General features: G+C 62.6%; 1 protein-coding gene across 1 annotated transcript; it reads right to left on the bottom strand.

Annotated features, from left to right (window-relative positions):
- Nucleotides 1-275: 275 nt before the first annotated feature.
- On the bottom strand, nucleotides 276-15,074 carry ESPL1 (extra spindle pole bodies like 1, separase; the record flags this gene model as incomplete). Its single annotated transcript, XM_032093837.1, has 7 exons — nucleotides 14,915-15,074; nucleotides 13,196-13,316; nucleotides 10,421-10,557; nucleotides 9,033-9,322; nucleotides 7,400-7,735; nucleotides 4,563-4,722; nucleotides 276-465 (listed from the first exon to the last, which is right to left on the bottom strand). Coding segments are annotated over exons 4-7 (763 nt in total), but the record flags the coding sequence as incomplete, so codon positions are not given.
- Between the last annotated feature and the right edge of the window lie 764 nt (nucleotides 15,075-15,838).

Below are 15,838 nucleotides of genomic sequence, written 5' to 3'. Positions count from 1 at the left end.
AACTCCTCTTCCCAGTCCCCAACATTCCCAAACTCCCTTTCCCAATCCCCAACATTCCCAAACTCCCTTTCCCAGTCCCCAACATTCCCAAACTCCTCTTCCCAATCCCCAACATTCCCAAATTCCCCTTCCCAATCCCCAATATTCCCAAAAATCCCCTCCCCAACCCATCAGGATCCCAAAATTCCCCTTCCCAGTCCCCAACATTCCCAAACTCCCCTTCCCAGTCCCCAACATTCCCAAACTCCCTTTCCCAATCCCCAACATTCCCAAACTCCCTTTCCCAGTCCCCAGCATTCCCGAACTCCCGGCCCGGAGCCGCTCACCGCTCTGGCTCCGGAGGTTGCAGCCGATCCCCTCCGGCGCCTCCGGCTCCTCTCCCGTCCTTCCCTCGGCTCCGAGCTCCTCCGAGTCCGGCGGCTCCGGCCCCGCCCGGCCCCGGCCGCGCCGCTCCCGAGCCACGCTCTGCTTGGAACGGCAAAATTCCCGAATTCCCAGCGCTTGGCACACCCAGGGAGCTCCGGGATTCCCCAAAATCCCGGGAAAATCCCATCCCGGGAAGGGTTTGGGACTCTGGGATTCCCCAAAATCCTGGGAAATCCCATCCCAGGAAAAGGATTTGGGATGCCCACAGAACTCCAGGATTCCCCCAGATCCCGGGAAAATCCCATCCCAGGAAGGGTTTGGGTGGGTTTGGGACCCCCAAGGAACTCCGGGATTCCCCCAAATCCCGGGAAAATCCCATTCCAGGAAGGGCTTGGGTGGATTTGGAACTCAGGATTTTCCCCAAATCCCAGGAAATCCCATCCCAGGAAAGGTTTGGGACTCTGGGATTCCCCCAAATCCCGGGAAATCCCATCCCAGGAAGGGTTTGGGACACCCTGGGAACTCTGGGATTCCCCAAAATCCCAGGAAAAGGATTTGAGTGGATTTGGGACACCCAGGGAACTCCAGGATCCCCCAAATCCCGGGAAAATCCCATCCCAGGAAAGGTTTGGGACTCCGGGATGCCCCAAATCCCGGGAATATCATCCCCAGGAAGGGTTTGGGTGGGTTTGGGACCCCCAGGGAACTCCGGGATGCCCCAAATCCCAGGAAAATCCCATCCCAGGAAGGGTTTGGGACTCCGGGATTCCCCCAAATCCCGGGAAAAGGATTTGAGTGGATTTGGGACACCCAGGGAACTCTGGGATTCCCCCAAATCCCGGGAAAATCCCATCCCAGGAAGGGCTTGGGACTCTGGGATTCCCCCAAATCCTGGGAAATCCCATCCCAGGAAAGGTTTGGGACTCCGGGATTCCCAAAATCCCGGGAAAATCATCCCCAGGAAGGGTTTGGGTGGATTTGGGACACTCTGGGAACTCCAGGATTCCCCAAAATCCCAGGAAATCCCATCCCAGGAAGGGTTTGGGACTCCAGGATTCCCCCAAATCCCGAGAAAATCCCATCCCAGGAAGGGTTTGGGACTCCGGGATCCCCCAAAATCCCGAGAAATTCTTCCCTAGGAAGGGTTTGGGTTGATTTGGGACACTCTGGGAACTCCAGGATTCCCCAAAATCCCGGGAAAATCCCATCCCAGGAAGGGTTTGGGTGGGTTTGGGACCCCCAAGGAACTCCGGGATTCCCCCAAATCCCGGGAAAATCCCATCCCAGGAAGGGCTTGGGTGGATTTGAAACTCAGGATTTTCCCCAAATCCCAGGAAATCCCATCCCAGGAAAGGTTTGGGACTCTGGGATTCCCCCAAATCCCGGGAAATCCCATCCCAGGAAGGGTTTGGGACTCCGAGATTCCCCCAAATCCTGGGAAAGATTTGAGACACCCTGGGAATTCCGGGATTTTCCCAAAATCCCAGGAAAATCCCATCCCAGGAAGGGTTTGGGACACCCTGGGAACTCTGGGATTCCCCAAAATCCCAGGAAAAGGATTTGAGTGGATTTGGGACACCCAGGGAACTCCAGGATCCCCCAAATCCCGGGAAATCCCATCCCAGGAAAGGTTTGGGACTCCGGGATGCCCCAAATCCCGGGAAAATCATCCCCAGGAAGGGTTTGGGTGGGTTTGGGACCCCCAGGGAACTCCGGGATGCCCCAAATCCCAGGAAATCCCATCCCAGGAAGGGTTTGGGACTCCGGGATTCCCCCAAATCCCGGTAAAAGGATTTGAGTGGATTTGGGACACCCAGGGAACTCTGGGATTCCCCCAAATCCCGGGAAAATCCCATCCCAGGAAGGGCTTGGGACTCCGGGATTCCCAAAATCCCGAGAAATTCTTCCCTAGGAAGGGTTTGGGTGGATTTGGGACACTCTGGGAACTCCAGGATTCCCCAAAATCCTGGGAAAATCCCATCCCAGGAAGGGTTTGGGTGGGTTTGGGACGCCCAAGGAACTCCGGGATTCCCCCAAATCCCGGGAAAATCCCATCCCAGGAAGGGCTTGGGTGGATTTGGAACTCAGGATTTTCCCCAAATCCCAGGAAATCCCATCCCAGGAAAGGTTTGGGACTCTGGGATTCCCCCAAATCCCGGGAAATCCCATCCCAGGAAGGGTTTGGGACACCCTGGGAACTCTGGGATTCCCCAAAATCCCAGGAAAAGGATTTGAGTGGATTTGGGACACCCAGGGAACTCCAGGATCCCCCAAATCCCGGGAAAATCCCATCCCAGGAAAGGTTTGGGACTCCGGGATGCCCCAAATCCCGGGAAAATCATCCCCAGGAAGGGTTTGGGTGGGTTTGGGACCCCCAGGGAACTCCGGGATGCCCCAAATCCCAGGAAAATCCCATCCCAGGAAGGGTTTGGGACTCCGGGATTCCCCCAAATCCCGGGAAAAGGATTTGAGTGGATTTGGGACACCCAGGGAACTCTGGGATTCCCCCAAATCCCGGGAAAATCCCATCCCAGGAAGGGCTTGGGACTCTGGGATTCCCCCAAATCCTGGGAAATCCCATCCCAGGAAAGGTTTGGGACTCCGGGATTCCCAAAATCCCGGGAAAATCATCCCCAGGAAGGGTTTGGGTGGATTTGGGACACTCTGGGAACTCCAGGATTCCCCAAAATCCCAGGAAATCCCATCCCAGGAAGGGTTTGGGTGGGTTTGGGACCCCCAGGGAACCCCGGGATTCCCCCAAATCCCGGGAAAATCCCATCCCAGGAAGGGTTTGGGACTCTGGGATTCCCCCAAATCCCAGGAAATCCCATCCCAGGAAGGGCTTGGGTGGATTTGGAACTCAGGATTTTCCCCAAATCCCAGGAAAATCCCATCCCAGGAAGGGTTTGGGACTCCGGGATGCCCCAAATCCCGGGAAAATCATCCCCAGGAAGGGTTTGGGTGGGTTTGGGACCCCCAGGGAACTCCGGGATGCCCCAAATCCCAGGAAAATCCCATCCCAGGAAGGGTTTGGGACTCCGGGATTCCCCCAAATCCCGGGAAAAGGATTTGAGTGGATTTGGGACACCCAGGGAACTCTGGGATTCCCCCAAAATCCCGGGAAAATCCCATCCCAGGAAGGGCTTGGGACTCTGGGATTCCCCCAAATCCTGGGAAATCCCATCCCAGGAAAGGTTTGGGACTCCGGGATTCCCAAAATCCCGGGAAAATCATCCCCAGGAAGGGTTTGGGTGGATTTGGGACACTCTGGGAACTCCAGGATTCCCCAAAATCCCAGGAAATCCCATCCCAGGAAGGGTTTGGGACTCCAGGATTCCCCCAAATCCCGAGAAAATCCCATCCCAGGAAGGGTTTGGGACTCCGGGATCCCCCAAAATCCCGAGAAATTCTTCCCTAGGAAGGGTTTGGGTTGATTTGGGACACTCTGGGAACTCCAGGATTCCCCAAAATCCCGGGAAAATCCCATCCCAGGAAGGGTTTGGGTGGGTTTGGGACCCCCAAGGAACTCCGGGATTCCCCCAAATCCCGGGAAAATCCCATCCCAGGAAGGGCTTGGGTGGATTTGGAACTCAGGATTTTCCCCAAATCCCAGGAAAATCCCATCCCAGGAAGGGTTTGGGACACCCTGGGAACTCTGGGATTCCCCAAAATCCCAGGAAAAGGATTTGAGTGGATTTGGGACACCCAGGGAACTCCAGGATCCCTCAAATCCCGGGAAATCCCATCCCAGGAAGGGTTTGGGACTCCAGGATTCCCCAAAATCCCGGGAAATCCCATCCCAGGAAGGGTTTGGGACTCCAGGATTTCCCCAAATCCTGGGAAATCCCATCCCAGGAAGGGTTTGGGTTGATTTGGGACACCCAGGAAGTTCCAGGATTCCCCAAATCCCGGGAAAATCCCATCCCAGGAAGGGTTTGGGTGGGTTTGGGACCCCCAGGGAACCCCGGGATTCCCCCAAATCCCGGGAAAATCCCATCCCAGGAAGGGTTTGGGTGGATTTGGAACTCAGGATTTTCCCCAAATCCCAGGAAAATCCCATCCCAGGAAGGGTTTGGGACTCCAGGATTCCCAAAAATCCCAGGAAATCCCATCCCAGGAAGGGTTTGGGTGGGTTTGGACCCCCCAGGGAGCTCCAGAATCCCCCAAATCCCGGGAAATCGCCGCCCTTTTCCCACCTTTTCCAGCTGGGCCTCGAGGGTGCAGATGTGGAGCCAGAGCAGGGCCTGGGCGCGCTCGTCCAGGAGCCGATCCCGGATCTGGGAATTGCGGATTTGGGAATCCCAGGCCAGCGGCTCCAGCAGCCTCAGGGCCTCCTGGACGGCGTCCAGGGCGGAGCTGCGGGGACAGGGATCGGGAATGGCCCCGAAATCCCGGGAATTGCCCTCAAAACCCCTGGGAAACCCCGAGGGAAAGGAGGGTCTGGGACAGGGGCGATCCCAAAAAGGGACGATCCCAAAAAAGGGACGATCCCGGATTCCCAGCGGGAGCAGGAGGGCTGGAAAAGCTCCTCCCACCCCAGCAGGGGGGATCGGGATTGGGAATCGGGATTGGGATCGGGATGGGGAATTGGGATGGGATGGGGAATCAGGATTGGGATGGGGAATCGGGATCGGGATGGGGAATCGGGATCGGGATGGGGAATTGGGATGGGGGGAATTGGGATGGGATTGGGAATCGGGATTGGGATGGGGAATTGGGATCGGGATGGGGGGAATTCGGATGGGGGGAATTGGGAATCGGGATTGGGATGGGGAATTGGGATTGGGATGGGGAATTGGGATGGGATTGGGAATCGGGATCGGGATGGGGAATTGGGATCGGGATGGGGAATTGGGATGGGGAATTGGGATGGGGAATTGGGATGGGGAATTGGGATCGGGATGGGGAATTGGGATGGGATTGGGAATCAGGATTGGGATGGGGAATTGGGATGGAATCGGGATGGGATTGGGAATCGGGATTGGGATGGGGAATTGGGATGGGGAATTGGGATCGGGATGGGGAATTGGGATCGGGATGGGGAATCGGGATCGGGATGGGGAATCGGGATGGAATTGGGATGAGGGAACTGGGATGGGGTAATTGGGATTTGGGATTGGGATGGGGATGGGGAGATTGGGATGGGGGGATGGGGGGAATTGGGATGGGGGATTGGGAATCAGGATTGGGATGGGATTGGGATGGGGGGAATTGGGATGGGGGAAATTGGGATAGGGGAAATTGGGATGGGGGAAATTGGGATGGGGGAAATTGGGATGGGGGAAATTGGGATGGGGGAAATTGGGATGGGGGAAATTGGGATAAGGGGAATGGGGGAGATTGGGGTGGGAGGATTTGGGGAAGGGGAATGGGACGGAGGGATTGGGATGAGGGAAGGGGATGAGAGGATTTGGGATGGGGAAGAACGGGATGGGGGATTTGGGATAAGGGCAATGGGATGGGGGGACTGGGATGGGGAGCCTTGGCAGTGGGGGATTGGGATGGGAATTGGGATTCGGGATGAGGATGGGGATTTGGGATGGGGATTTGGGATCGGGATGGGGAATTGGGATTAGGGATGGGGAATTGAGATTAGGGATCGGGATGGGGATTTGGGATCGGGATGGGGATTCGGGATTTGGGAATTGGGATTCGGGATGGGGAATTGGGATTTGGCATGGGGATTCGGGATGAGGATTTGGGATCAGGCTGGGGATTCGGGATGAGGATTCGGGATTCGGGATGGGGATCCGGGATTCGGATTCGGGATGGGGCTGGGGATTCGGGATGGGGATTCGGGATCAGGCTGTGGATTTGGGATGAGGATTCGGGATGGGGCTGGGGATTCGGGATGGGGATTCGGGATGGGGCTGGGGATTCGGGATGGGGATTCGGGATCAGGCTGGGGATTCGGGATGGGGATTCGGGATCAGGCTGGGGATTCGGGATGGGGATTCGGGATCAGGCTGGGGATTTGGGATGAGGATTCGGGATGGGGCTGGGGATTCGGGATGAGGATTCGGGATGGGGCTGGGGATTCGGGATGGGGATTTGGGATGGGGCTGGGGATTCGGGATGGGGATTCGGGATGAGGATTCGGGATCAGGCTGGGGATTCGGGATGAGGATTCGGGATTCAGGATGGGGATTTGGGATGGGGATTTGGGATGAGGATTCGGGATGGGGCTGGGGATTCGGGATTCGAATTCGGGATGGGGCTGGGGATTCGGGATGGGGCTGGGGATCCGGGATTCGGATTCGGGATCAGGCTGGGGATTCGGGATGAGGATTCGGGATGGGGCTGGGGATTCGGGATGGGGCTGGGGATTCGGGATGGGGATTCGGGATCAGGCTGGGGATTCGGGATTCGGATTCGGGATGGGGCTGGGGATTCGGGATGGGGATTCGGGATGGGGCTGGGGATTCGGGATGGGGCTGGGGATTCGGGATGGGGATTTGGGATCAGGCTGGGGATTCAGGATGAGGATTCGGGATTCGGGATGGGGATTTGGGATGGGGATTTGGGATGAGGATTCGGGATGGGGCTGGGGATCCGGGATTTGGATTCGGGATGGGGCTGGGGATTCGGGATGGGGATTCGGGATCCGGGATGGGGATTCGGGATGGGGCTGGGGATCCGGGATTCGGATTCGGGATCAGGCTGGGGATTCGGGATGGGGATTCGGGATCAGGCTGGGGATTCGGGATGGGGATTCGGGATCAGGCTGGGGATCCGGGATTCGGATTCGGGATGGGGCTGGGGATTTGGGATGGGGATTCGGGATGAGGATTCGGGATCAGGCTGGGGATTCGGGATGAGGATTCGGGATTCAGGATGGGGATTTGGGATGGGGATTTGGGATGAGGATTCGGGATGGGGCTGGGGATCCGGGATTCGGATTCGGGATGGGGCTGGGGATCCGGGATTCGGATTCGGGATGGGGCTGGGGATTTGGGATGGGGCTGGGGATTCGGGATGGGGATTCGGGATGGGGCTGGGGATTCGGGGTCGGGGCTGGGCTGGCAGCACGCACCAGTCGGGGCGGGGCGCGAAGCTGGGCCAGCAGAGCAGCTGCGCCAGCTCCAGCAGCGCCGCCGCCCTGGGCAGCCTCCGGCCGGGATCCGCTCCCGAGGGATCCCCCGCTCCCGAGGGATCCCACGCCCCCGAGGGATCCCCCGCTCCCGAGGGATCCCCCGCCCCCGAGGGATCCCACATGGCCAGCAGGTCGCACAGGACGCTGTAGCGCTCCGGCCCCGTGGGGCCGCGCAGGGCTTTGAGGGCCTGCAGCTCGGCCAGCAGCAGCGACACCAGCTGGTCCCCGCACGGGGGCCGGCAACCGGAGCGGGCGGCCAGCGCGTCCCGCAGGGTGCTGGGCACGGCAGCGGGGCCACGGAGAGAAACGCGGCGTTACGGCGGCGTTCCGGAGTTCTGATCCCGCCCCGCCGCAATCCCATTGCTCCCTTCCTGCTCCCTCATCCCAGTCCCCCATCCCAGTCCCCCATCCCAGTCCGCCATCCCAGTCCGCCATCCCAGTCCCCCATCCCAGTCCCCCATCCCAATCCACTCATCCCATTCCCCCCTCCCTGATCCCTCCTATCCCAATCCCAGTATTCCCAGCCCATTCCCTATCCCAAAACCCCCAATCCCAAACCCTCCCTTCCATGTCCCCATCCCATTCCCCTCCTCTCATTCCCCTCTCCTATCCCCCCATTCCAACTGCCCAATCCCCATCCCACTCCCCAAATCCCAAACCCCAAATCCCAAAGCCCCAATCCCAAACCCCCAATCCCATCCCCCAAATCCCAAAGCCCCAATCCCCCAATCCCATCTCCCAATTCCCAAACCCCCAATCGCATTCCCCAAACCCCCAATCCCAATCCCCCGATGCCCAATCCCATCCTCCCAACCCTCCTATCCCAAACCCCCAATCCCATTCCCCAAACCCCAAATCCCAAACCCCCAATCCCATTCCCCAAATCCCCCAATCCCATCTCCCAATTCCCAAACCCCCAATCCCATTCCACAAACCCCCAAACCCCAATCCCAAACCCCCAATCCCAATCCCAAACCCCCAATCCCAATCCCAAACCCCAATCCCAAACCCCCAAATCCCAATCCCAAACCCCCAATCCCAAACCCCCAATCCCTCCCAAACCCCCAATCCCAAACCCCCAATCCCAAACCCCCAAACCCCAATCCCATACCCCCAATCCCAAACCCCCAATCCCAATCCCAACCCCCAATCCCAAACCCCCAATCCCAAACCCCCAATCCCAAACCCCCAATCCCAAACCCCCAATCCCAATCCCAAACCCCCAATCCCAAACCCCCAAACCCCCAATCCCAAACCCCCAATCCCAAACCCCCAAACCCCAATCCCAAACCCCCAATCCCAATCCCAAACCCCAATCCCAAACCCCCAATCCCAATCCCAAACCCCCAAACCCCCAATCCCAATCCCAAACCCCCAATCCCAATCCCAAACCCCCAAACCCCCAATCCCAATCCCAAACCCCAAACCCCCAATCCCAAACCCCCAATCCCAATCCCAAACCCCCAATCCCAAACCCCCAATCCCAATCCCAAACCCCAAACCCCCAATCCCAAACCCCCAATCCCAAATCCCAAACCCCCAAACCCCCAAACCCCCAATCCCATCCCCTCACCGCAGCCGCAGCTCCTCCGCTCCCTCTTTGGCCGCCTCCGTTTTGATCCTGGCCCAGAGCGCCACCGGCTCGGCCATCAGGGAGCCGGGAAATCCCTGGGAAGGTGGCCCCGACCCCCCGGAATGTGGCCCCGATCCTTGGGAATGTGGCCCCGATCCCTGGGAATGTGGCCCCGATCCCTGGGAATGTGCCCCCAGGGCCAGTAGCCACTGGGCCACGGTGTCCAGCGCCCGCTCGGGCCGCCCCAGGCAGCGCCAGCTCTCCGCCTGCAGCCGGAAGCACCGCTGGATCTGCGGGAAGGGACGGGCAATGGGATCCACGGGATCCATGGGATCCCAACGTTCCCGGCGGGAATTCCCGGCCCCCGGGATCGGGGTGGGGCTGCGGCAGGAGGAGAACGAGCCCGCGCTGCCTCCTTCCGGCCTCCCCAGCGGCTCCCAGTTGATCCCAGTATCCCCAGCGGCCCTGTACCCCATCCCAGTATTCCCAGCTGATCCCAGTTGATCCCAGTATCCCCAGCGGCCCCGTACCCCATCCCAGTATTCCCAGCTGATCCCAGTATCCCCAGTGGCCCCGTACCCCATCCCAGTATCCCCAGCGGCTCCCAGCCCTCTCCCAGTTGACCCCAGTACCCCCAGTGACCCCGTACCCCATCCCAGTATCCCCAGTGGCCCCGTACCCCATCCCAGTATCCCCAGTGGCTCCCGGCCCTCTCCCAGTTGATCCCGGCATCCCCAGCGGCTCCCAGTGCCCCCAGTGGCTCCCAGCAGCTGATCCCAGTATCCCCAGTAGCCCCGTACCCCATCCCAGTATCCCCAGCGGCTCCCAGCCCTCTCCCAGCTGATCCCAGTATCCTCAGTGACCCCTTACCCCATCCCAGTATCCCCAGCGGCTCCCAGCCCTCTCCCAGCTGATCCCAGTACCCCCAGTGGCCCTGTACCCATCCCAGTATCCCCAGCGGCTCCCGGCCCGCTCCCAGTTGATCCCAGTATCCCCAGCGGCCCTGTACCCCATCCCAGTATCCCCAGCGGCTCCCAGCCCTCTCCCAGCTGATCCCAGTATCCCCAGTGACCCCATACCCCATCCCAGTATCCCCAGTGGCTCCCAGCCCTCTCCCAGTTGATCCCAGTATCCCCAGTGGCCCTGTACCCATCCCAATATCCCCAGCGGCTCCCGGCCCGCTCCCAGTTGATCCCAGTATCCCCAGTGGCCCCGTACCCCATCCCAGTATCCCCAGCGGCTCCCAGCCCTCTCCCAGTTGATCCCAGTATCCCCAGTGAACCCCATACCCCATCCCAGTATCCCCAGCAGCTCCCAGCCCTCTCCCAGTTGATCCCAGCCCTCCCAGCGGCTCCCAGCCCTCCCAGTTTGCCCAGTTTGCCCAGTACCCGCTCGGGGGTCACTCCGGGCCAGCCGTATCCGTCCGTGGCCAGCACTGCCCGGCACAGGGGCTCGCACACGGCTCCGGCCGCTTCCGGAAGCTTCTGGCCCTGGAAGGCGCGGCCCAGGCGGGAAACGGCCGCAGCTGGGGCCGGAGGGGCACGGTGACCGCGGGCACCGGGGGGGCACCGGGGGGCACAGTGACCACGGGCACCAGAGGGGCACAGTGACCGCGGGCACCGGAGGGGCACCGGGGGGCACAGTGACCGCGGGCACCGGGGGGGCACCGGGGGGCACAGTGACCGCGGGCACCGGGGGGGCACAGTGACCGCGGGCACCGGGGGGGCACCGGGGGGCACAGTGACCGCGGGCACCGGGGGGGCACCGGAGGGGCACAGTGACCGCGGGCACCGGGGGGGCACCGGAGGGGCACAGTGACCGCGGGCACCAGAGGGGCACAGTGACCGCGGGCACCGGGGGGCACAGTGACCGCGGGCACCGGAGGGGCACAGTGACCAAGGGCACCGGAGGGGCACAGTGACCGCGGGCACAGGAGGGGCACCGGAGGGGCACAGTGACCGCGGGCACCGGAGGGGCACCAGAGGGGCACAGTGACCACGGGCACCGGAGGGGCACAGTGACCACGGGCACCGGAGGGGCACAGTGACCGCGGGCACCGGAGGGGCACAGTGACCGCGGGCACCAGAGGGGCACAGTGACCACGGGCACCGGAGGGGCACAGTGACCGCGGGCACCAGAGGGGCACCAGAGGGGCACAGTGACCGCGGGCACCGGAGGGGCACCAGAGGGGCACAGTGACCGCGGGCACCGGAGGGGCACAGTGACCAAGGGCACCGGAGGGGCACAGTGACCGCGGGCACCGGAGGGGCACCGGAGGGGCACAGTGACCGCGGGCACTGGAGGGGCACCAGAGGGGCACAGTGACCACGGGCACTGGAGGGGCACCGGAGGGGCACAGTGACCGCGGGCACAGGAGGGGCACCAGAGGGGCACAGTGACCGCGGGCACTGGAGGGGCACCAGAGGGGCACAGTGACCACGGGCACTGGAGGGGCACCAGAGGGGCACAGTGACTGCGGGCACTGGAGGGGCACAGTGACCGCGGGCACCGGGGGGGCACAGTGACCACGGGGTGGCACTGGGATGGGGACAGGAGCCCCTGGGGTGGCACTGGGCTGGCACTGGGGACACTGGGATGGGGACAGGAGCCCATGGGGTGGCACTGGGGACACTGGGGACAGTGGGATGGGGACAGGAGCCCCTGGGGTGGCACTGGGGTGGCACTGGGGACACTGGGGTGGGGACAGGAGCCCCTGGGCTGGCACTGGGATGGGGACAGGAGCCCCTGGGGTGGCACTGGGGTGGCACTGGGGTCACTGGGGTGGGGACAGGAGCCCCTGGGCTGGCACTGGGGTGGGGACAGGAGCCCCTGGGCGGCACTGGGGACACTGGGGTGGGGACAGGAGCCCCTGGGGTGGCACTGGGGACACTGGGGTGGGGACAGGAGCCCCTGGGCTGGCACTGGGATGGGGACAGGAGCCCCTGGGCTGGCACTGGGGTCACTGGGGTGGGGACAGGATCTCCTGGGGTGGCACTGGGGTGGCACTGGGGACACTGGGATGGGGACAGGAGCCCCTGGGGTGGCACTGGGATGGGGACAGGAGCCCCTGGGCTGGCACTGGGGTCACTGGGGTGGGGACAGGATCTCCTGGGGTGGCACTGGGGTGGCACTGGGGACACTGGGATGGGGACAGGAGCCCCTGGGCTGGCACTGGGGTGGCACTGGGATGGGGACAGGAGCCCCTGGGGTGGCACTGGGGTGGCACTGGGGTCACTGGGGTGGGGACAGGAGCCCCTGGGGTGGCACTGGGGTGGCACTGGGGTGGGGACGGGAGCCCCTAGGCTGGCACTGGGGACACTGGGGTGGGGACAGGAGCCCCTGGGGTGGCACTGGGGTCACTGGGGTGGGGACAGGATCTCCTGGGGTGGCACTGGGGTGGCACTGGGGACACTGGGGTGGGGACAGGATCCCCTGGGGTGGCACTGGGGTGGCACTGGGGACACTGGGATGGGGACAGGAGCCCCTGGGGTGGCACTGGGGTCACTGGGGTGGGGACAGGAGCCCCTGGGCTGGCACTGGGGACACTGGGGTGCGGACAGGAGCCCCTGGGGTGGCACTGGGGTGGCACTGGGGACACTGGGATGGGGACAGGAGCCCCTGGGCTGGCACTGGGATGGGGACAGGAGCCCCTGGGGTGGCACTGGGGACACTGGGATGGGGACAGGAGCCCCTGGGCTGGCACTGGGCTGGCACTGGGGACACTGGGATGGGGACAGGAGCCCCTGGGCTGGCACTGGGGTGGCACTGGGGACACTGGGGTGCGGACAGGAGCCCCTGGGCTGGCACTGGGGACACTGGGGTGGGGACAGGAGCCCCTGGGCTGGCACTGGGGACACTGGGATGGGGACAGGAGCCCCTGGGGTGGCACTGGGGACACTGGGATGGGGACAGGAGCCCCTGGGCTGGCACTGGGCTGGCACTGGGGACACTGGGATGGGGACAGGAGCCCCTGGGGTGGCACTGGGGTGGCACTGGGGACACTGGGATGGGGACAGGAGCCCCTGGGCTGGCACTGGGATGGGGACAGGAGCCCCTGGGGTGGCACTGGGGACACTGGGATGGGGACAGGAGCCCCTGGGCTGGCACTGGGGTGGCACTGGGGACACTGGGATGGGGACAGGAGCCCCTGGGCTGGCACTGACCGGTGGCATCGAGGAGCTTGGCCCTGTCGGCCTCGGGCAGCCCCTGCAGCCCCTCCAGCACCCAGGTGATGCTCCGGACACAGCTCGTGGTCACCTGTGGTAGCCCCGGCCACCCCGCGGGCTGGGGGACACACGGGGGTCAGCCGGGCACGCCTCCCCTACTGAGGGACCTCCAGGGTCCCCCAAATCCCAAATCCCAACCCCACATCCCACGGGAAAGGCTCCCAGAGTGGCTCCAGCCCCAAATCCCAACCCCACATCCCACGGGAAAGGCTCCCAGAGTGGCTCCAGCCCCAAATCCCGGCCCCACATCCCACGGGAAAGGCTCCCAGAGTGGCTCCAGCCCCAAATCCCAACCCCAAATCCCACGGGAAAGGCTCCCAGAGTGGCTCCAGCCCCAAATCCCGGCCCCACATCCCACGGGAAAGGCTCCCAGAGTGGCTCCAGCCCCAAATCCCAACCCCACATCCCACGGGAAAGGCTCCCAGAGTGGCTCCAGCCCCAAATCCCAACCCCACATCCCACGGGAAAGGCTCCCAGAGTGGCTCCAGCCCCAAATCCCAACCCCACATCCCACGGGAAAGGCTCCCAGAGTGGCTCCAGCCCCAAATCCCAGCCCCACATCCCACAGGAGAAGCTCCCAGAGTGGCTCCAGCCCCAAATCCCAGCCCCACATCCCACGGGAAAGGCTCCCAGAGTGGCTCCAGCCCCAAATCCCAACCCCACATCCCACGGGAAAGGCTCCCAGAGTGGCTCCAGCCCCAAATCCCAACCCCACATCCCACGGGAAAGGCTCCCAGAGTGGATCCAGCCCCAAATCCCGGCCCCACATCCCACGGGAAAGGCTCCCAGAGTGGATCCAGCCCCAAATCCCAGCCCCACATCCCACAGGAGAAGCTCCCAGAGTGGCTCCAGCCCCAAATCCCAGCCCCACATCCCACGGGAAAGGCTCCCAGAGTGGATCCAGCCCCAAATCCCAACCCCACATCCCACGGGAAAGGCTCCCAGAGTGGCTCCAGCCCCAAATCCCAACCCCACATCCCACGGGAAAGGCTCCCAGAGTGGCTCCAGCCCCAAATCCCAACCCCACATCCCACGGGAAAGGCTCCCAGAGTGGATCCAGCCCCAAATCCCAACCCCACATCCCACGGGAAAGGCTCCCAGAGTGGCTCCAGCCCCAAATCCCAACCCCACATCCCACGGGAAAGGCTCCCAGAGTGGCTCCAGCCCCAAATCCCAACCCCACATCCCACGGGAAAGGCTCCCAGAGTGGCTCCAGCCCCAAATCCCAGCCCCACATCCCACAGGAGAAGCTCCCAGAGTGGCTCCAGCCCCAAATCCCAACCCCACATCCCACGGGAAAGGCTCCCAGAGTGGCTCCAGCCCCAAATCCCAACCCCACATCCCACGGGAAAGGCTCCCAGAGTGGATCCAGCCCCAAATCCCAACCCCACATCCCACGGGAAAGGCTCCCAGAGTGGCTCCAGCCCCAAATCCCAACCCCACATCCCACGGGAAAGGCTCCCAGAGTGGATCCAGCCCCAAATCCCAACCCCACATCCCACGGGAAAGGCTCCCAGAGTGGCTCCAGCCCCAAATCCCAGCCCCACACTCCATGGGAAAGGCTCCCAGAGTGGATCCATCCCCAAATCCCAGCCCCAAATCCCACGGGAAGGGCTCCCAGCGCTCCGAGGGGGTCTGGGGGCATTCCCGGGGTACCTGGCAGCGCTGGAATATTTCCTGGATGGCGCTGGAGAGGAGCTGGAGGCTCTGGAACAGCAGCTGCTTCACCACCACCCGCTCCCGGCTGGAGTCGGCGGGGACCTGGGAATGGGGAACAGGAATGGGGTCAGGGAACGGAGCTGGGAACGGGAATGGGGTCAGGGAACGGGAATGGGGTCAGGGAACGGAGCTGGGAACGGGAATGGGGTCAGGGAATGGGGTCAGAGAATGGAGCTGGGAATGGGGTCAGGGAATGGGAATTGGGTCAGGGAACAGAGCTGGGAATGGGGTCAGGGGATGGGAATGGGGTCAGGGAACGGGAATGGGGTCAGGGAACGGGAATGGGATCAGGGAACGGAGCTGGGAACGGGAACGGGGTGAGGGAATGGGAATGGAGCTGGGAACAGGAATGGGGTCAGGGAACGGAGCTGGGAATGGAGTCAGGGGATGGGAACAGGAATGGGAACAGGGTCAGGGAACGGAGCTGGGAATCGGAACAGGGTCAGGGAACAGAGCTGGGAACGGGAACGGGGTCAGGGAACGGGATCAGGGGATGGGAACGGGGTCAGGGAACGGGATCAGGGGATGGGAACGGGGTCAGGAGATAGAACTGGGAATGGGAACGGGGTCAGGGGATAGAACTGGGAATGGGAACGGGGTCAGGGGATGGAGCTGGGAATGGGGAATGGAGGGTGAGGAGCTCCCAGAGCTCCAGGAGCTCCTGGGAACGGAGCTGGGAAGGAGAAAAGCGGGATTTGGGGGTTGAGGAGCTGCAGGAGCTGCTGCCGGGATGAGGACGGATCTGGGAAGAGGAAAAGTGGGATTTGGGACTCCACAAGCTCCAGGAGCTGCTGGGGACAAACCCAGGGAAGGGGAAAACTGGGATTTGAGATCCAGGAAGGGCAGGGAAGAAAAAAGTGG

Source organism: Corvus moneduloides, chromosome 30, assembly GCF_009650955.1.
Source record: "Corvus moneduloides isolate bCorMon1 chromosome 30, bCorMon1.pri, whole genome shotgun sequence".
Classification (NCBI taxonomy): Eukaryota; Metazoa; Chordata; class Aves; order Passeriformes; family Corvidae; genus Corvus; species Corvus moneduloides.
Note: the sequence above shows the minus strand (reverse complement) of the source record. Positions and strands in the feature narration are given on the sequence as shown.